At 38.8% G+C, this 20383-nt stretch overlaps 3 protein-coding genes across 7 annotated transcripts; 1 reads left to right on the forward strand and 2 right to left on the reverse strand.

The window, feature by feature from the left end:
* The first annotated feature begins 765 nt into the window (after positions 1 to 765).
* On the forward strand, positions 766 to 6152 carry narfl (nuclear prelamin A recognition factor-like). Of its 4 annotated transcripts, none has more exons than XM_082530164.1 (11): positions 766 to 819; positions 2303 to 2398; positions 2483 to 2626; positions 2714 to 2843; positions 2930 to 3064; positions 3609 to 3727; positions 3824 to 3953; positions 4034 to 4106; positions 4234 to 4371; positions 4626 to 4783; positions 5179 to 6152. In XM_082530164.1, the coding sequence occupies exons 1-11, from the start codon at positions 781 to 783 to the stop codon at positions 5418 to 5420; spliced, it is 1404 nt and encodes a 467-aa protein (XP_082386290.1). In that variant the 5' UTR covers positions 766 to 780; the 3' UTR covers positions 5421 to 6152. The 4 variants fall into 4 exon arrangements, with proteins under 4 accessions (XP_082386290.1, XP_082386289.1, XP_082386292.1 ...); XM_082530163.1 differs by lacking the exon at positions 766 to 819 and adding an exon at positions 1227 to 1316; XM_082530166.1 differs by lacking the exon at positions 766 to 819 and adding an exon at positions 1617 to 1640.
* A 46-nt stretch (positions 6153 to 6198) lies between these two features.
* hagh (hydroxyacylglutathione hydrolase) lies at positions 6199 to 11713 on the reverse strand. The gene is made up of 9 exons (XM_082530175.1): positions 11591 to 11713; positions 11214 to 11355; positions 10366 to 10430; positions 10156 to 10273; positions 9920 to 10028; positions 9548 to 9651; positions 9170 to 9271; positions 8776 to 8855; positions 6199 to 7184 (listed from the first exon to the last, which is right to left on the reverse strand). The coding sequence occupies exons 2-9, from the start codon at positions 11316 to 11318 to the stop codon at positions 7034 to 7036; spliced, it is 834 nt and encodes a 277-aa protein (XP_082386301.1). The 5' UTR covers positions 11319 to 11355; positions 11591 to 11713; the 3' UTR covers positions 6199 to 7033.
* Positions 11714 to 13160: 1447 nt separating this feature from the next.
* Positions 13161 to 20355, reverse strand: LOC309704767 (hydroxyacylglutathione hydrolase, mitochondrial-like). 2 transcript variants are annotated; one of them, XM_082530171.1, is made up of 9 exons: positions 20209 to 20355; positions 19573 to 19757; positions 17054 to 17118; positions 16060 to 16177; positions 15868 to 15976; positions 15656 to 15759; positions 15418 to 15519; positions 15248 to 15327; positions 13161 to 14082 (listed from the first exon to the last, which is right to left on the reverse strand). In XM_082530171.1, the coding sequence occupies exons 1-9, from the start codon at positions 20273 to 20275 to the stop codon at positions 13983 to 13985; spliced, it is 930 nt and encodes a 309-aa protein (XP_082386297.1). In that variant the 5' UTR covers positions 20276 to 20355; the 3' UTR covers positions 13161 to 13982. The 2 variants fall into 2 exon arrangements, with proteins under 2 accessions (XP_082386297.1, XP_082386298.1); XM_082530172.1 differs by lacking the exon at positions 20209 to 20355 and adding an exon at positions 20133 to 20151.
* Positions 20356 to 20383: the final 28 nt, after the last annotated feature.

Below are 20383 nucleotides of genomic sequence, written 5' to 3' on the forward strand. Positions count from 1 at the left end.
AATATACAATATTTCTATTTCTATTTTTCCTTCATATATGCGCAGTTGAAATGACGTGTGACGGGTAAATAATATATAGAGACATTTCTAGAAGAAAACAAACTATAAATGGCGCTCGCTGTATACATGTATGTCTTTACAAACCACTGGGAAATCCCACAAACCGGTGGCAATAATACATGTGAGGAGTGCTCCTTTGCACCCACACTCTTAAACGAGTTAATCCCAAATGAGTTAAACTTAAAGGAGTGAGGAAAACAACGGTTTCTGTTATGCTCCAGTTGGTATTTTTCCTGGTATGGTTAGAGCTAACTGCTGAGTGAAAGGTAACTTTAAATCACTTCTAAGTTGTAATACTTATCTTCTTCTTCTTCTTTAATGCCAGAGCTAAATCGACATTTTGAATCATCCTCTCAAAATTTCAGATTATTATGTTAGAATGTCAGTTTACTGAGTATCTTGAAAATGTATGATACAAAAATTTTCAGCAGAAACATGTTCCCACTGCTGAAGAAAACTGTTTTTTGCTATTTGTAAGACAAACTTTAGATATATTGAAAAATTTGAAATTTCATAAATAACTCGAAATTTTAAGATACTTAGTAAGTGGAAATATGTAACTTGAAAGTTTGAGATAATAACTCAAGATTTCGACCCAGCTCTGCCTTACTTTTTTTTTTTTTTACTGTGGCAGAAATAAATTTCCACATCCATGTAACAAGTGTGTAGTCTAGGTTCATGCTGGCTGTAGTTGCTCACATCGAACCTTGATAATGGCCCATGGCATTGCACTTAATGCAAGGGAGACTTCTTCAAGAGGTCTAATTTTATGAACTTACATTTGTATTGATTTAAATGGAGAAGGAACAAACTCTTGTCCCTGCTTCACATCGCCTGTTTCAATGCTTCGTTGCCTTATGTTACAGTCATTTCATATTTACACAGAGACCTTTATGAGTCATGAGTGGCAACACTAAGCAGTACAAAAATAAGACTTTGGCAAATGTACTGGTGATCTTTTACCCTTAAATGACCTTGCAGTGGGGGGGTCATTTAAGGGTCAAGTGGTTTTACGCTTTAAAGAAAACATTCGTAGAAAAAAGATAATTGTGGGTATCAGTGTTTTGGCTTCGTAAAACAATATAATTTATGTATTTATTGACATAGGTATACAGTTGACATTTCTAAGGTTTGTGTCTGTGTTTCTCCCTGCTATTCGCGACATACGAGTAAACTTTACGGCAGTAAATATGGCTTCTCATTTCAGCGGTGTGCTGCAGCTGACAGACCTCGATGATTTTATAACTCCTTCTCAGGCAGGTTTTGTAACACTCGTGTAACATCTTACAATATCATATGTACTTTTGTGGGACATCGCTAACGAGTGATTAGCTTCACGTGTATGTATAAAAAAATAATACTAATTGAAGAAAACCTACCCAAGTCGCTAGCATATCTAACCGTAACTGTTCTTATCTGTTGTGAGTTGACATAGAGTAGTTTTCGAACAAAGTTCGCCATATTACGATATTTATAAATTGGAGTAATTTTGTCTCAGTTTGTAAAATCCGTGAACTTTAAAGTGACGAGACGGATGTTGCGCAGTTAGCTTACTGCTAGTTATAGCGATCATGACGCAAGTATGACGAACTGCTGGAAACAAGTCTTTTAAAAAGAGCTTATCGCGCTCGCTAGCAATGGTTTTGTGTTTTATGTCCTATCATATACTTTTTCCTGTGTTGTTTTAGTTTTCTTTGGTGCCTCTGGGCGTTGTCATAAATTGTTTTCTATTGTACATGAATGGAAAGGCGGTTGATCGAGATGACATACCTATGGAGGAATGAAATGCCTAGTGAACCTTTTAACCAGATTAAGCTGATGAGCCACACCATGAAGATATGAGAAAAAAGGTGTGGACGTTAGGTTAAGAAGACCTAAGGTGAAGGTGACCAATCAGTGAGCAGCAGTATGTGTTTCAGTATGTTGCTCCGAGAAGGAGCAATGTTTGCTTTGAGAGTGTTGATAGAGAAGGTCTGAAGGTGTTGCACTGTGTCTTTGTGGAACCAGAGAAAGCAGGAATGGGGAGAAGAGGTAGACCTTAGTGAGATTCATGGATGTAGTGAAAAAGGACATGCAGAGAGTTGGTGTGACAGGAGGGGATACTAGGGCCAGGTGGTGGAAGATGATCCACCGTGGCAAACCCCAAAATTGAGAACAATAAAAGAATTAAAAGAACATTGTATGTGGATTTAGCATTTAAAAAATTGCTAATTTATTTTTTCTTGTTGACTTTTTTCTGCAGGAGTGTGTTAAGCCTGTCAAAGTAGAGAAGAAACAAGGTAAATCTGTGGCCAAAATACAGATAGAAGATGATGGCAGTTATGTACAAATCAACAAGGTGGGTTTAAAGGCTTGAGTTTGAGTTGTTGAATTTCAGGTATTGCACCGCCCCATATTTTGAGTTCATCAAATGTGTTTTTAGGATGGTGGGAAGCAGAAGTTGGAGAAAGCAAAGATCACACTGAACGACTGTTTGGCCTGCAGTGGCTGTATCACCTCAGCTGAGAGTGTCCTCATCACACAGCAAAGCCATGAAGAGCTCTTCAAAGTGCTCCGTAGGAACAAGGTAGAGTTACGTCGTCTGAATGCTACTTACATGAGACTAATAATTTAGCCTGGCATCATTTTCACCTGTGAATCATTTCAACTTCAGGCCAATGAGACAGAGCAAAAGATTGTGGTGGTGTCAGTGTCACCACAGGCCAGAGCCTCCCTGGCAGCACATTATAACCTGAGCAGTAGTGAGGCAGGCAGGAGGCTTACCTCGTTCTTCAAAGACCTTGGTGAGTGTAAATATGCATTCAAACAATGGGCTTATTTAGGTTGACATAGTCACCTCTGAAAATTGTTGTTGTTACTGTTGTTGCAGGAGTTCATCATGTGTTTGATACCAGCTTCAGTCGGACCTTTAGCCTGCTGGAAAGTCAGAGAGAGTTTGTGGAGCGTTTCCAAAGGAAGGAACAGGATAGTAAAGCCCTGCCCATGCTAACGTCAGCCTGTCCAGGTATTCCACCAGAAACACTCAGGAGCACAAAGTAAAATTAGTGATGTTGGAGGGTCCTGCCTTTTTCACGTCATCCTTGTTTGTCTTTCATCGTTTACTGTCCTTGTGTGTAAAAAAAAAAAAAAAAAAAAAAAAGTTCCACTCTCACAAAGAAAGATAGAATGTTTAAAATTTTATTAGGTACTTGGTATATTTATTGATTTGATCAAAGGTTAAATTAACAGAAGTCAGTCCTCCAGTGTCAAATAATATCTAGTAATCCAGTATGCAGTTGGGTTAGTTAACAGTGATGGGCCACATAACTGACATAATACTGTGTAGAAGTCTTGGGCCACCCTTCATTTCTTTATATTTTGCTAGAAAAATGGTGGAAATAGATGGAGTGATTTATTGAAATGTGCAAAATGAAACTGAAATAGAGTAGATAATGGGTACACAGAGTTTGTACAATTCTAACAAGCTTGAAAGTCAATAATTAGTCTGACCAACTTTATTCTTCAACCCAGCCTGGACTGTCTTAGGCAAGTGTCTGTCTTTGGTTCAGGGTGGATCTGTTATGCAGAGAAGACTCACGGGGAGTATATTCTTCCATTTATTAGTACCACTCGCTCCCCCCAGCAGATGATGGGATCTTTGGTCAAAAGCTATTTTGCTGAACGACAGGTGAGCTTTGTATTTGTTGAGGAGTGGTGTAAATATACACAGTTCAAAAGTCTCAAAAAGAGAGGCTGCTGAAATGTGTGTTCCATGTATTTTTAGAAGCTGAGTCCACAGCAGATCTACCATGTGGCAGTAATGCCTTGCTTTGACAAGAAACTTGAGGCTTCACGGTCAGACTTCTACATGCCCAACGCTGAGACCCGTGAAGTGGATTGTGTCATCACGTCTGGTACAGTGATTACTCCTATAGTGGTCTTTGTGCGTATGGACTCGCATTATCGTCGGTCTTATTTTTCCTATCTATTAAAGGGGAGGTTCTGAAAATGCTGGAGGAGGAAAATGTGTCCCTTAATGATCTGGAGTCTGCTGCCCCAGATACAATGTACGTTCTTTTTCATTTTGCTTTTTTTTTTTTTTTTAAATTTGATAATTCACTCACATAAAGTAATTATACAATTCCACCTGCATAGCTAGACTCATTCCCTATTCATTTATTTTTTTTATCACAGGTTCAGCAGTTTCTGTGGAGATGAGTTCCTGAGTCATGCTGGGAGTGGATCAGGAGGTTACCTGCATCATGTTTTTACACATGCTGCCAAGCACCTTTTCGGAGAGGAGGTGAAGAATCTTACCTACAAGACCCTCAGGTGAGCATGTCGCCTCTTCTTAAAGCAGCAGAAGCGCTTCACGGTGGTGTGATGTGTCCTGGAACAGCCAAGCTCGAAACCAAATATAAATGAGGACACATTCTGTGCTCGTGATGCACATTCACAGTAGCTAGATCATCTCAAAGTAACACTACTCATGAGACTGATTATGCCACTCCACCATGTCAGGGGAATGTTCAGTTTCTGTTGATTTATATGATGCAAGAACCCGACACAATCACTCTTTGCCACAGGAATAAAGACTTCCAGGAGGTGAGTCTAGAGAAAGATGGCGTTGTCCTGCTGTGCTTTGCCTCAGCCTACGGCTTCCGCAACATTCAGAACCTGGTGCAAAAACTCAAGAGGGGAAAATCGCCTTACCACTTTGTTGAAGTTATGGCCTGCCCATCAGGTGAGGTGAAAAATGCAGATGTTCAACTTTCCAGATACCTTTTTTTTTTTTTTTTTTTTTTTCTTTTCATGTGAGCCATTGAACTTTTGACCTATTAGAATAGGAGGTTACCCACATAAGAGACTGAATTGTTACCTCAGCACTATCATTTTTACATGCAAATTAGCCACGGTAAGCGATAAGCTGGTCCGAATGTTTTAAAAATGGCATTGCTACATACAAATGGACATGAAATTATAAGATGCAGCATTTAGTCACATCTGTGAAGTGAATAGTACAACATGCATGCATTACATCGTCAGGGGAATAACCAACAAACAAACTCCACAATAGTCACATCAGCTTGCCGTTTGTTATTTAATGTTTATCTATGTTTGTCTTTACCTCTTGTTCAGGATGCCTGAATGGCGGCGGGCAGGTGAAGCCCTCGACTGGCCAAAACCAAAAGGAGTTGCTCCAGAAAGTTGAGGATCTCTACAAAGCAGAGCGCCCCCTGTTGCCAGAAGATGACGCTCGCGTAGCTGAATTGTACCAGTCCTGGCTCAACAGTGTAGGAGATGAAAGAGCCAAAGAGCTGTTACACACACAATACCACACTGTGGAAAAAATGACCAATGGTCTCGCTATGAAGTGGTGATACATGTTTTTTGTTGTCCAGCAGAGTGTTTCTGCAGAGTTTTATTTTGCACAAATTTTGGACAGGCTGTGTCTACAGATCGTCCAAATATATAATATTTGTTTGCTAATACCTCTTTGTAAAACACTTTCCTCACCTAAAAGCTTTATGGCAGAGGGGTATACAATGAAGGAAGACCAACACAGTCAGGCTGTCTCTTCCTTAGCTGCCTTGACAAAACCTAAAACCAGAGTCGGCGATAATGGAGGTGGTTATCAAGTTTCTCTGTTAAACTGGCATTTCTGCTTCAGGTTCTATGTACACTCACATTAAAAAATGAGCATTTCACACATCACACGACGACTCTTGCACACAAAATGATCCCTATGAGTGTCATCCAATTCTAATCAGAGATGATGCTTTACAGCTGAGCTTCATTTGTGATGTTACTAAGATACGGCTTAATAACGTGCACATATGTAAGGTATTCCACCAGCAGAGAATCTGTATTGCATTTAAAGATGAAAATGTGCCATTTAACCTGCTTTGAACAGGTTCAGCAAAAGTCATCGCAGTGATTTAGCCACTGGGCCACCTTTGTGCTGCTGAAAACTTTGGTATAAAGTTGACACAGCCAACAAGCTCATATATTCTTAGTAAATATGTGAAAACCTGTTAAAATGTAAGCAAAATGTATTCATTGATTTGATCGTTACATGTGTGTACACATTTTGAAAATAAACATTAATTATAGCTGTGTGTTTTATAAGTTACTGAAAAAAGAACACTGTGTCCTGAATATGGATTGAGACCGATGTTTTATTAAATAATCTTTTGACTCCCATATACAGCATTTAGGCTCTTGTATTTTGTGCATGTAATCTTTGGGATGAAAATCATCAATTTACATTCATAGTGATGTTCACTGCATGTATTTTTCTACCCTTGTAATACACTTTAACATATTCGATACCTGTCCCAAAATAGTGAGCACAAGGTAGAGTCTAAATGACAAACAAATTCACTTAAATTAAGGTAAATTAGATCTGAAGCTTTCACTTCCAGAATTAAGAGGACAAAGACACTGGGAAATATATATATACACATATACATCATCTCTAAACTGACCAAAAAAGTTAAATGAGAGAACTGTAGCAATGTTACCAGACAGAAAAATGTCTATAAAAAAAAAAGTAAATATCAAAGCAATGAAAGTTTCACATGCATACAAATAATAATGAACTGAAGGTTACATTTCTTCCAAAACCAGTTATTTGAATCAATAAATACACAAAATGTAATCTCGACAGTTTTACTGAAAATTGGTATTAACAGACGTTAACTGGTGCAGTTGGTGTGTAAGAGACTGGGAGACCGGCCTCTAAATTAATTTGTTTCTGAGGAATATTTAATGACAGCAGCTTTGTACTGCATTTTAAATGCAAAGAGGGGATTCCACTTGATGGTTAACCAGCACTCAGGGGTGTATTGGTCAGACTTTGTTTTAAAGCAACAAAACAATGCACTCTACAGGTCTTGTGTCTCGCTGCATTCAGTTTTTCACCCTCATCCTCATTCTGTTAGCTCTGGTTAACTGATTTACATACTACTGCTGATGCCTGTGAATGTGGACTTCAAGGTCTGAGGAGCCCCCATTCCAGAGCCAGCATGGCGTGAGGAGGAAGTCTCTCCTTGGGCTTCTTGAATTTGTCCTTCTCTTTTCGCAGGACCCTCAGCACCTCTATGGGGTCAGTCTTCCCCGTGAACTTCTGCACTGCTTCCTCCCTGCAGTAAAAAAAAGATTTGAAAAGGAAGAAACACAACTGATGCGCCACTACACTACACTATAGTACAAAATAAAAATATTTGAGAAAACTAAGAGCTTCCCTCTAGTTCAGTCCAGGTTTTAAAAACAGTTGACCACAAACTGATTCAAGCATAGAGAATAACACACGGTTACTGAGCGTTTCCTGTTTTTCAGTCGTACGTGAAGTGTTGTGCAAGTCTTGAGTCACCCTTTTGCTTCCAAGGAATCAAACTATCTTGTAACGTTTTAAAGTGGTCTTGAGCAAAATAGTGTGAATCATTTTCAAAGGAATGTTTTTTTATTGTTATTATTTACTCAGCCACTTAACACTGACCTATGAATCATTCGAGCATAAACAACGAATCCAACTCAAGTGATGAACCGGTGTTGTGACAAATTAGCAAAGAACCTATTTTAAACAGTATCTTTAGGCACTTTGTTTCTAGCAGCCTGTAACAAAAACACATAATTTGTTACAGTTACATCTATGAAAAATACCAAAGATAATACAGTTTGACTGACACAAAATAGTAGCTTAAAAAACTATTCGCTGAAAGCTTGGTGTACAGTGTCCTTAAAAAAAAACAAGAAGAAAGAGAGGAAACTGGACAAGTGGAAGACAAAAGAAGAAGTGGCACGCCTAAAAAAAAAATATATATATTGATAGCAGATGAACACCATCTGAAAGTCATGCCATTAACAAATAGGAAAATCTGTTCAGCCGCAGGAAGTGGAAGGGTGGCTGTTAAGAAGCAATTTTTAAGGACAGGGAGGCAAAGCTGAGGTATGCCAAATTACACAAGAACAGCACTGAAGATCAGTGCAATGTGGAAACGACACTGTCAATGCAGTAAAAGCACACTTGGATAGAAAAACAAACAGTGAAACACTATTAGTCATGGACTGGCCTCCCCAGAGGCTGGACTGCAACATTTTTGAAGCAGTGTGGGATCATCTGGACAGAAAACAGAACAAAAAGCAGCCATGATCCAAAAAAAGAGCTTTGAAGCTAATTCAAGAAGTCTGGAAGACTTTTCCTGAAGACTACTTAAAGAAATGATGAGAAAGCTTCTCTAAGAGAGTTCAGGCTGTATTAAAGAATAAAGGTGGTCATATCAAATATTAACTTTAAAGCTTGTTAGGATTGTACAGAATATGTTTTTGTCTTATATACTTTTATTTGATGTATATGTTTGTAGCTGTTTCAATGAATCCCTCCACCCATTTCCCATTTTCTGAGCAAAATATAAACAAAGATGAATCGTGACTAGAAAATGTATCTAATCTGTTTGTGAGGGGTAGCCAATCACAAGAAAGTTAGTTACTTAGTTAGTAGGAGGCAGTTCCAAGAGCCATTATAACATAAACAAGGGTTATTTTAAACTGTGAATGATGCAAAGCTGGTAAAGCACAGAGCTGGAAATGACCCAAAGGGTTTCCCACAAAGGGAGTTTTTGTTTCTGGAACAGGAATTAAAGGTTGCTTATAGTGACTAACTTGATTTTAAAGTAATTGTGTTTCACCTGACCCATCACTCTATATATGCTATACATAAACATCCAGACTCACGAGACACGAAGAAAAGGGTTGTATTCGAATTCTTCCATCAGTGTAGATGGCACTGTGGGTTTGTCATCATCATCTCTTGCCTGCAGAGACAGCAAACACTTTAAGAAACCTGGTATAAACATATTTAAATGTATTTGAAGATTAAGGCTTGGACTATTCTCTGTGCAGCAAAAGCCTGTAAAGGATTACTTATCTGTGCAACAGACCACCATTGTTGTCCAAGATATTTAAAAACAACAACAACAACGATCTAACTGAAATGCCTTTAACACACTGGAAATAGTTGTGGATCACCTACTATGTAATCTGTATATATTTGCGTATCAGGAGACAGGCTAACACCAGAGAAAACTGCAAGCCTTATTCTTGTAGCAGCTTCCTGTATCATGCTCACCCTGGCCCAGCTCAGCATCTCCTTAACCTTTTCATTTTCTGGCTCCACCAGCATGGCAAACTTCAAGTTCTTTATGGTGTACTCGTGCCCACAAAACACCTTCTAAAAGATGAACAAAGCCTCATTTAAAGTAGGGATTAGCTCACAGCACAGCTTCAGTATCTTTACTCATTCTGGGCTTTGTGCCATTTTTAAGACAGTTTGTACTATGAAGGGTGAAAAGAGAGCCAGTCCTGCCCTCAATTCACTGATTGTTGTGGAGTGATGATTCACTATAGTGATTTAGACTTATCTGAGGTCATGCTAGCTGTTGTTAACCCTGTAGAGGTCGTACACACATGCATACGCAAACAGTTAGTATTTCTTGTTTCCACTAACCGTGTCTTGAGGTAGGGAACCAAGCACCTGGGTGAGGTTGTGGTACATCTGCTCTGCTGTACCCTCAAGGAACCGTCCACATCCACCAATAAACAACGTATCCCCTAGCAACCCAAAGAAAGGACAAGGGGATGTCACAGGAGGCAGTGGTCAGTTTTTGTCATCGCACACAACATGGACAACTTATAGTATTCATATCTCTAGCCACTCAGAAATCAGTTATTAAGATTATTTGCCTGAAGACACAACAGTTGCAACATGAAGTGAGTCATTTTTTTGCCTTTACTGTACAGTCAGAAGCAGTATGGCGAAATCTACTAGTGTCTTGGATTTCAACCGGTGCACTGATTCTTTATGTGTACAGAAAAAGACCTGTGAACACAGCAGGGGCGTCAGTGCACTCATCCTCCCAAACAAAGTAGCACATGTGACCAGAGGTATGGCAGGGAGTAAACAGGCACCTCACATTGATGGAGCTAAACTGCAGATGAAGAAAAGGACAACGAGGCAAAAAAAAATCAGAACTGAAAAAGACAACAGGTTTGTAAAATTTCAAAACGCAGCTAAACGGCATCTTCATCGAGCTCCTGTAGGTGCTTTGTGGACACCTTCAGTTCCTGTGCATTTGTCACTTTATCCGTCAGACCCCCGATTCGATCGTCTCCCCCGTACACCCTCAGGCCAGGGACCTCCTTCACCAGAGCCTCATTCCCACGAGCGTGGTCCCTAGTAAGCAGAGGCACCAAATTACTCCATTAGCCTCAATTTGACTGAGATGCTTTGCAGTGTTGTTACCTGACACGAAACGCTCCTCTTACCAGTGATGGTGTGTGGTGAGAACAGCTATCAAGGAGACGCCTTCTCGTTTCACTATTTCTAGCAGCTGTGGGGGGAAAAAAATCATCCAGTCACTTTTAAAGCAAAACAGCCAAACAGTCCTCAGGTGCAGCTTCTTTGTCCTATGATTGTTTTAGCTTCAGAAAAGTGTAATAGTAGGAGAATGTACAAGGTGCATTAAATGATGAGGAAAGCAAACATTTATTGCAGCCCTTAAAATTCTTCTTCTTTTGTTGGCTCATAATTAAACTGATCCACCTTCCCTTCTTTTGCCCCTTGCAGAGTCACACCTGTCGCCCTCTCATTCACACACATGTATTCTGTTTTGCTTCACTCTCACTACAAATCACAGTGTCTGCTGCAAACATGATAGTCCCCACAGAGACTCCTGCCTGACTCCTGCCTCATCATAGCAAACACACCTCACCACCATCTCGCTGTCCTCATACAGGTCCTGCATCACCCTACTTCTCTGTCACTCCTCACTTCCTCATACTGACTTCCAGAGTGTGTCTCTTTGCACCCTATCATGCCTTCTCTGGAGACAGTGCAATTCCTTTTGACCTCTGTATACCTCTGACCTCTCCATAAACACTCTCAAAGCAAGTATGGTATCTGTAGTGCACTTTCTCTACAGTATCTATGAATATTGCTTATTGCTTTTTAAAATGTCCTTATTTTTAACAAACCAGTTTTCGATTTTTCACTGAATCAATTTTTAAACTGTTTCCTTGTTTTGTTAGATACATAGATGATCAAAAAAATAAGTTGAAGTCTTTTCTGAAGTATGACGCCATTTTTAAATCACAGGCACAACAATGTCTCTCACCCGGTGTGGCACAGCCGGGTCCACAGCTATCGCCTGTTTGCTCTGCTCCTCTATCACCAGGTACATGTAGTTGTCTTCCAGGATGGAGATCACCTTTACCTTCATGGTACCCGCACACGCATGCGCACCACAGTGAGCGACGCTTCAAGAAGAGGTTTGATTAGTCAACGTATGAATCATTTACTTGAACGCACCTGTCTTCTGCACGAGATGTTAAATACTTCGTCAAGCATAAACAGGTAGTCGATATAAGCATGCTGGCCGGTGTAAGCTGCGCCAGCCCGTAGACTACAGTGTCATGTAGCCGAGTACTTCCTGATGATGTCACATGACTCTAAAATCTAAAAATAGTTTTAAAAAAATCAGAGAAGAGCTACCTCTCTTTAAGTGTACCGATCAGGTCGTTTATTGCAGCTGGACGGTGCCCATCTTCAAATTATTAACTCACATTTCTGTCAGACGAAGAAGTTATCGCGACATCGTGGAATCAAAGGGTCAAAACTAAGACCTTTTAATCGAGCTGGAAACAGTCAAACGCCTTTAAATTTGTTACAAATATATACGTGTGTGTGTGTGTGTCGTAGGGGCTTATTTATCAATGTGTTTTTTCTTGATTCATGCTTCTCTGCCCCTGGAAATGTACAAGCCTTGGTTAAAAATAAAAACCAGTTAAATTATTAACATCTAAAATTTCAAATAATTATTCACATTTTTACATTGTTAAAGACTATAATTATTTTATAATAGTAATTAACTATTAGTAAAGCATGAATAGGCATTTTCAGACATTATCTGACACCTTTTAGGATGGCTAATCATTATTTTGCAAAGAGTTTTTATATAGAAGCAAACATGAATGTGGTGCATTTATATAGTTCAAATGACTAAACAATGGATAAAGTATGGCTTTTTAATAGTCAATCCAGCCTCTAGGGGCATAATATCAGCCTTGTACAATTCAATTTCCAATTTAAAATGTTCTTCAGTAGCTGCCATCAAATCTAAATGGGAACAGGACCTTAACTCTCATTTGACAAAAGAACTGTGGGACTCTATCCTTGGCCAAGTTCACATTATATCATTGTGTGCTCGACACACACTCATTCAATTTAAGATTGAATTTAAGGGCTAAGTTGGTGCCAGAGGCAGACCCAACCTGTAGAAGGTGTGGGGGTGCCCCTGGTAGATTACTTCATATGCACTGATCCTGTCCTTCGTTGGCCAACTTTTGGACCTCTGCTTTCTATATAATGTCTGAAGTCATGCAGCATCAAATTAAACCAGAGTCACTCTGTGCTATGTTTGGTGCGGGCCAGAACCTGAAGTTGGCCAACTCCAGACACAGAACATTAAACTTTTCATTACTGCTGGCCAGATGAGCTATTTTACTTAAGTGGAAAGACTCTTCTCCCCCCTCGTATGTGCAATGGGTAAAAGATATGTCCTGTATGGATTTAGAAAAAAATAGATATACAGTTTGTGGGTGAAAAAACACATTTTATAAACTGTGGTTCCCTTTTCCGGGCTTCTTTGAAAGGCCCACAACTATTGTTTCTGAGTAGCCCACAGATTAAGTATGGCTACATATCCATAATGTGCTTACACATATGTTTTTTTCCCCTCAATTTCATTATTAGGACTGTGTGCACACAGTCCTAATAATAATAATAATAATAATAATAATAATGTGTCCACATCAATAACCTACTAAATGAAACAAAATAATAATTATTTTTAAAAAATGCTACCGGACCTGCTTCTTAATACTTTCATCATATTTAGACATGAGAGAAGCTTAATTCCATGGTTTGCTAATAGACAAGATTTAGCAATTATAACCCAAAGCATCTCCCAAAATGTAACTGGAAAAGTTAGATAACACCGATGAAAGCGTTCGCCAAAGGCAAACTTCTACTACTGTAATAATCCAATAATATGAGATGTATATGAGAATATAACAGTTTTAATGGCCTTATTCTGCATCAGGAATATATTTTGCTTATGACACAATTTATTGACACAAACTTTTGTGTAAACCTACTGAAACAAATGTGCTTTATTGCTTTTTCCAAATTGCTTCATGCAATAGTCCTTGAAAAATTTTACTTTACGAGCAAAATATGATTTGGGGTTTCTAACAATGCTGACACAAGAGGTAGACAAGGCTGAGCTCACAGATCACTTTGATTACTTATATGTAAAGGCAGCTATGCTGTATTTTGCACATAAACAACCAAACTAGCATCTTTTAAGCAAGCGTGAAAATAAATGACATGAAGAAACATTGATACAAAGTTTTGTAGGCGAAGAAATGATTACCTATTATTAAACCAACTCACGGAAAGTGTCCACATACGCCAACATTTGTTACTCATGTGGTCCTCGTCTTGTTAAATGTTTAAACGCTGAGTGAAACAGTAGTTTGAACATCAATATATTAAAGCATAAGACTAAATAACTTTTCTGATACATTTACAGAATAACTACATTTTTCTCATTTTAAAACATTCAAATAATGGCCATTTATTCCTTAAAACTGCCAACCCAAAAAACTCAAATATATCTAAAAGAATGATTTATTTATAGATTTATAGTCTAATATGTTATGCTGAACACTGTGATAGAAAAAAATGTACCTTGAGTTAAAGTCAATGCAATGGATGTGCTGTTTTTCAGTCGGTTTACAGATTAGTTGCAGGTATTTCTTTGAGTATATAATTGACAGCTTGCAGTGTTGTAATCAGTTGAAATGCCAACTCTGGTGCACTTTCACTCCTTGGGCACTCGGAAATTATCTTTTTCCTTCCGAAGACTTCTCATGGTCTCGATAGGGTCTGTCTGCTTCACATGCTCTTGAACGGACGGCTCTCTAAATTACACATTGGGGGGGGGGGGGGAGAAACAAATGTAGTCAGGCAGCACTCTCACTGTAGGTACCTCAAAACAAATTATAATCATCTGTAATTACTACTACAGTGATGTGAAAAAGAGAAATTTCACAGGGCCCTGTACTAAGTAAGTGCACCCCAGGTTCAGTAGCTTGTAGACCAGCTCTAGCAGCAATAAGTAATGATTTCCTGTATGACTCGCAGTCTCTCACATCATTGCAGAGGAACTTCGACATACTCTCCTCTACATGACGTTGCTTCAGTTCATTGATAGTTGTGGGCATTTGTTTTTGCACAGCACTCTTAAGGTCCCACCACAGCATTTTAATCAGGATTAAGGTCTGGACTTTGTCTGCGCCATTGCAACACCTCCACTCTTTTTGGTTTCAGCAATGCTGGTATAGATTTGCTCCTGTGCGTCATCCTGTTGCATGATCCAATTTGGGCCAAGGTTTAAGTTCTGGACAGATAACCTCACATTTGATTCTAAAATTCTTTTGGACAACATGTCCAAGGTCGTGTGGATCAAAACAAGCCCAAATCATCACCCCAATAACACCTCAAATATGCTGTGTTAGCGCTGTACATTATGGCCAAACATCTCCACTCCTGTGTCGTCTGTCCAAAGGCAATTGTGGTTTGATCCAACTTTACAAAGTTTAAGTCATGCTGCCATGTTCTTTGTAGAGAGAAGAGGCTTTCTCCTGTCAACCCTTCCAAACCAGCCCTACTTGTTCAGCATTTTTCTAATTGTAATGTCACAAACTTTTACATTTAACATGCTAAATTATGCCTGTCAAGTTTAAGATGGAGCTCTCTTTTTTTCACTTTCTCTGAGCATTACAGTCTGACTGTTAGATGATTGTGCCGGGACATCTACTCCTGGGAAGACTTGTATTACCTTAGTTATATTAACAGACCCCTAAATGCGCCAGACCAGCAAGCTGCCCAAATGTCAGCTTTTCTACAAGTCCACACTCGCTGATAATCAGTTAATTAAGTCCAATTCATTAGCAGCATCTGGCTACTGCTTATTCTCTAAATTCCTATAGAAGTAGTATTGCTGTACTTAGTTTTTTACAAGACTACATTAAGTCCTGTGAAAACTCTTTTTCACAAGGCTGTTTTTAATGAAGTTATACATACTTTACTCTCATAAAGGGGTTAAATGTGAATTCATCTGCCAGAGTGGACGGAATAGTTGGTTCTCCGTTGCTGCACTTCTCCTACAGACAGATAAATACACAAAAATTGCAAAGTTGTTTTAATTAATTAAGGATAACTGATTTGAAGTGGTTACTGTATGAATCACGTACCTTTGCCCAGGCCAACTTCTTCTGAATTACTTCATTGTGCGGTTCCACATGACGTGCAAATTTCAGATTGTTGACGGTGTACTCATGACCACAATAGACACGCTTAAACACAAACACGCTAAAGTTAGTCACACACCTTAAACATACAGCAAAGTTAACTCATCAACTACTGAAGAATTTAAGTCTTTCCTTTTCCATCCTAAAAATCTGTAAAATTAACGCCTATGTTTGCAGTTACCGTTTCAGGAGGAAGGCGACCCAGAATTTCTATCAAGGCTTTGTGCATCTGCTCTGCTGTACCCTCAAAAAATTTCCCACAGCCAGCCACAAACAGAGTATCCCCTACATGGGAAAAACAGGAGTTCTTAGGGCCTTTAAGTTCACACAAAACATGTCTTTATTTACACTCGCAGTTTATCTCATATAAATGTTTAACTTAAGTAACCACACCTGTAAAGACAGCTGGTGGTTCAGTGCTGTTTTCTTTGGTCACGTAGTAACAAATGTGACCAGTCGTGTGACAAGGAGTAGAAAGGCATTTAACATGGAGTGAGCCAACCTGAGGAGAGAAAAACATAAGTGAGCAATCATTCATTTGAAGCTTATAGTTGGACCACAGAGCAGAGAGTTTGCTCGTCTCACTTTGAAAGCGTTGGAATGAGAAACTTTCTTTGTAATGGCATCAACTCTGTCATCCCCTCCATAGACCTTCAGACCTGGCATTAGTTTCAACATCTTCTCATTTCCACCGGCATGATCCCTAAAACAGAAAATTAGTGTGTTGGTATTACTCTTTTGTCCAATACAGGTTTAGCAGGTTCTTAGCATAAGAAGCCAAAGGAAATGTTTATTTATAAAGCGTGCATTTAGTGGGCAGTAGCGTTTAATACCAGTAAATGGTATTCACAGCAAAACAATCAAGACAATTTGCCGATTTCTGGGAAACATAATGACAGGAAATGGGTGGGGTGATGACGTCTTAAGTAGTAGGAGCATCTTCTGACTTCAGCATCTGATCTTTTGGGATCATGTTTGCACAGCAACACCTTTTAGGCCATCATTCCTTCTCTTGCAGGCTATTTGCACCATTACTATAGTAATGCTAGTATAATGATGCAGGTAGTTTGTGGTCTGTGTTGTCAGCCAGCATCAAGCTAAACACAATGTCTGCCACAAGCTTTTCCTAGAAGCACTTTGTTAGACTGGAGAATGCTGCTGCTAAATGCAGCATGTGACCAGGTAGTAAGATGCACATCAGCATGAGAAAATTAAAAGAAAGTAAATCAAAGCAAACAAAATCACTTGACTCCTACTGCAGCCCTGCGTGAGAAACTGGTGGAGAAATATATAAGCATACCTTGTCCTAAAAAAGACTTTACAAATTTTGAGTGAGTACAGTACAGTAGGTAGGTTACTTTGCAGTCACAGCCTTCCATGATCAGAGTGGACCTAATACTTTGTTCACACAGCACGTTGGATGTGAACGTGGTTATATTAATGGTAATGGTGATGAATATAAAATGTATCTTTTGCCTTAACAGGTACAATAAGTATTTTTTTTAGCTTACTTATTATGGAGAAATAATCTTGAAAAAAAAAAAAATTCATCAATGTTATAAAATAAGCAGCAGCTTACCAGTGGTGATGGGTGGTTAGAACTGTGGTGAGTTTTACACCATGCTTTCGGACAGCTTCAACAACCTGTTCAAAGCACACACACAAAAAAAAATGCTGAGTGGAGCCATGCCAATATAACTACTTAATTTATCAATAAGTATCCAACAACAATTAGTTATTAAAGGTCTTAATGAAGAATAGGAGAGAAAAAGCTGTTAGTTACAGCTTTTTCTATGGAGAATTCACAGATTTGGGCCCTACTACTAATTTATTAGGGCCAGTCAGGGTTCTTGGATTTTGGACTTGCTGAAAACTTGCTGAAAACATCAAATTGGTATTTCTTACTCACACGCTAGTTTTAAATGTAGCAATGACCAAATACTTGATATTTTCTAATATTATAAATACCTTTGACTTGATAGTAGACTTTCAAACTACGCAGATTCTGTATATAGTTGAAAGGAGATTGGTCTTCTTCCAAACTAAGGACTACTGCGTAGTTGGAAAGTTGTGTCTGTCCTTCACTACATATCATTATAATGCCCAAACAAAGGTCGGGCAGATAAAAATGCACATCATATCAAATTTCATTCTCAGTATTCTCTGAATAAAAAGATTGGATGCATTTTCCTGCAACAGTTACAGTATTCTATCCAGTACATACTTAACCTTTTCTCACACTAACCTCAAACTGATATAAGGTACTCTGCACCTTTCTGCAAACTGTCCTGAAAGTAGGCACCTCCCATACAAAAATAATGAAATAAAAATAGTAAAATAAATAAATACATAAATAAGAAGAAATCTATCACGCTTGGATAGAATTACGTAGTGTTTTCAATAGTCTAGGGTTATGTTTTGACCTACACCCAACAACAACAACAACAATAATAATAATAATAACAACAACAATAATATATTTTTCTTAAGTCCACAATATCACCAGCAAAACGCAGAGTGGATTCTCTCAGAGTTATGATGCTGAACACTATATGTATTCTCATTGATGAATGACTATTTTAACCCTTATAAACTGTTCGCATTTCAAGCCTTCAGAATATGGTTGGGGTCAGTTTTGACCCATGCTAAGAACTGGTATAAATGTTTATACAACATTTTGAACTACAGATTATATAAATAGAATATGCATAAATAGCATATCTAAAAAAATTGGATGATTAATGCTTAATTAATGTTTCAGAGACCAGATAGTGTTTTTTTGAGATTTACAAGATTCATTTTTAGTGAAAAAAAAAATCTAATACTTGAAAGCAGGAGAAAAATTATGATTTAATTATATTCTACTCAAAGTGAAAATGTTAATGACCTCAACTTTTGGGATTTATTATATAACAATGCAAAACTATTACAACTGTTAAACACTGCCCCTTGATATGTCATAAAAAAACTGCTTGTAACTGCAGCCTATAACAATATCTATAATAATTCAATAACTTGTTCATTGCAAACTAATGTGTTTATTCAGGGCAGTGGTAGGACACCTTGCATGTGTGGAACTTGCGCAAGTGTTTCCCACACTCACCTAAATGCCAGTTCAGGTATCTTTATAATCTTGCTGAAAGGCAACAATTCTAATACTTCTAACCATTGCACCATCATGCTGAGTCATTTCAAATCTCATGTCTGTGTCAAGGCACCATCCCTAAAGGCACTCACTGACATCTATGTAACCTCTTGTGCACTGTTTGGAGATCACTCCATCTCACAGACCAGCTGGTACTGGTCTCTGTGGGAACCTGGGCAAATATAGTGAGGACGCAGACAGTCTACGTGACAGTGTCAAGGTCCCCCTTGACGTCTGTCACGTCTGTCCAATAAAAAGTAAAGAAGGAAACAACCCACATAGGCATGACTTGCACACAAGATTCCCTAAAACCACATTTTTTTTTATTTGACCCACACTGGTAGATCTAAAAATCACATTTCATCACAAACAGCCTCAGTTTACAAAAGATTGTAGCACCTGTACAACAGTATAAGATTTTGGATCATTTTAGGTATAGTCATAAAGTCAGTCAGAAACACAAAAACTAAACAAAAAAAGTGTCTAAACTATTTCACACACTTTCTCTCATTTAAATGAAGCAACTACTACAGTACTCTGTGTAGTAAATACTTAATTTAACTTGGTTATTCCTCACACACACACTAACCTCAGGTGAACTGGCAGCAGGTACAATTGCACCTTGAACGAACTGCAAACTGTCCTGTAACTAGACACTTCCTCAGATACCATATCATGTAATAATTATAATAATAATGATAATAGTAACAACAACAACAACAATAATAATGATAATATTAATACTTTCAGGCTCAAAATAAAAAAATAAATAAAAGACAAAACAAAAAGAAAACTATGTTGCTATCAAATATTTGTAAAAGGACACAATTTTGACTTGAATAGTGTGTAAAGATTAACACAATCACTTGTAGGTAGACTTTCTGCATTGGTGTTAAAGTGTTGTCAACTGGTTTATATAACATTACTTGATATGATACAGTGACTGAACAGACCTTTATTGGCTCCACGGGGTCTACAACAGCTGCTTCTCTGGAGTCCACATCGATCAGTAGGTACATGTAGTTGTCAGACAGCGCAGGGAGCAGTTCAATCTTCATGTTTGCTTGCTCCACCAGATTAGATTTCCTGACCACACTGTGAAGGAGGGCGGCTGCCTGGGCCTTGACTTCCACCGGAGCTTCATGAGGGGATAAAAGCCGATATTTAACACCGAGCCACATCAGACAGAAATCGGGACAGTTTAACTTCTAGTCCCCTGTACCTCTGTAATATATTCACATACTCCTTGCCTTACATTCGTTTAATGCCACAAACGCGAGAAACTTAACACACCTCACCGCCCCGCTGGACAAGTGAACGCCACACGTTAACACGCTTCGGTGTTGGATTTTTTGTGGGCACGCTAATTAATTACACCGATATGACTGTCATAGAGGAGGTTATATAAGAGGAAACAGGTATGCGCTCAGACAGGCCGGCTGTGCTCATGTGACAGCTCCCCCCATTTTAAGACGACAAAACATAAACAAACGAACAAACGCCATCTACCCACCTAACGGCAGCGAAGCAAGCGAAAACTACGCTAAACCTTCGCGGGCTGAAAATGAGAGAAAACCGTGTGGACGTACCGAATTTTAAGGCTGTCGCAGCTCCTAATAGAGTGCAGGCACTCCCTACTAGTGACTTGAATAACATAACAACAGTAGCTAAAGTCTTATCACGTTTGTGCAAACCAGAAAAGTTTGGTTTTGGTTCAGTTCCGCCTCCGCTCCCTTTGACCTTTGCCCTCCAAGGCTCCGCCAA

This window comes from Aulonocara stuartgranti, assembly GCF_965226115.1.
Source record: "Aulonocara stuartgranti genome assembly, chromosome: 4".
Lineage (NCBI taxonomy): Eukaryota > Metazoa > Chordata > Actinopteri > Cichliformes > Cichlidae > Aulonocara > Aulonocara stuartgranti.

What these genes read in the sequence shown, in the direction of transcription:
- narfl (XM_082530163.1), top strand. Translation starts at nt 1,251, where the DNA reads ATGGCTTCTCATTTCAGCGGTGTGCTGCAGCTGACAGACCTCGATGAT. An exon ending in AAGTGCTCCGTAGGAACAAG is followed by an intron (nt 2,627 to 2,713) that starts GTAGAGTTACGT and finishes TTTCAACTTCAG; the next exon opens with GCCAATGAGACAGAGCAAAA. An exon ending in GCTAACGTCAGCCTGTCCAG is followed by an intron (nt 3,065 to 3,608) that starts GTATTCCACCAG and finishes TCTTTGGTTCAG; the next exon opens with GGTGGATCTGTTATGCAGAG.
- hagh (XM_082530175.1), bottom strand. Translation starts at nt 11,318, where the DNA reads ATGAAGGTAAAGGTGATCTCCATCCTGGAAGACAACTACATGTACCTG. An exon ending in CAAATGCACAGGAACTGAAG is followed by an intron (nt 10,029 to 10,155) that starts GTGTCCACAAAG and finishes CTTCATCTGCAG; the next exon opens with TTTAGCTCCATCAATGTGAG. An exon ending in CGCCCCTGCTGTGTTCACAG is followed by an intron (nt 9,652 to 9,919) that starts GTCTTTTTCTGT and finishes TTGGGTTGCTAG; the next exon opens with GGGATACGTTGTTTATTGGT.
- LOC309704767 (XM_082530171.1), bottom strand. Translation starts at nt 20,275, where the DNA reads ATGTTATTCAAGTCACTAGTAGGGAGTGCCTGCACTCTATTAGGAGCT. An exon ending in CTAACCACCCATCACCACTG is followed by an intron (nt 16,178 to 17,053) that starts GTAAGCTGCTGC and finishes TTTCTGTTTTAG; the next exon opens with GGATCATGCCGGTGGAAATG. An exon ending in AACCCCTTTATGAGAGTAAA is followed by an intron (nt 14,083 to 15,247) that starts GTATGTATAACT and finishes TGTGTAATTTAG; the next exon opens with AGAGCCGTCCGTTCAAGAGC.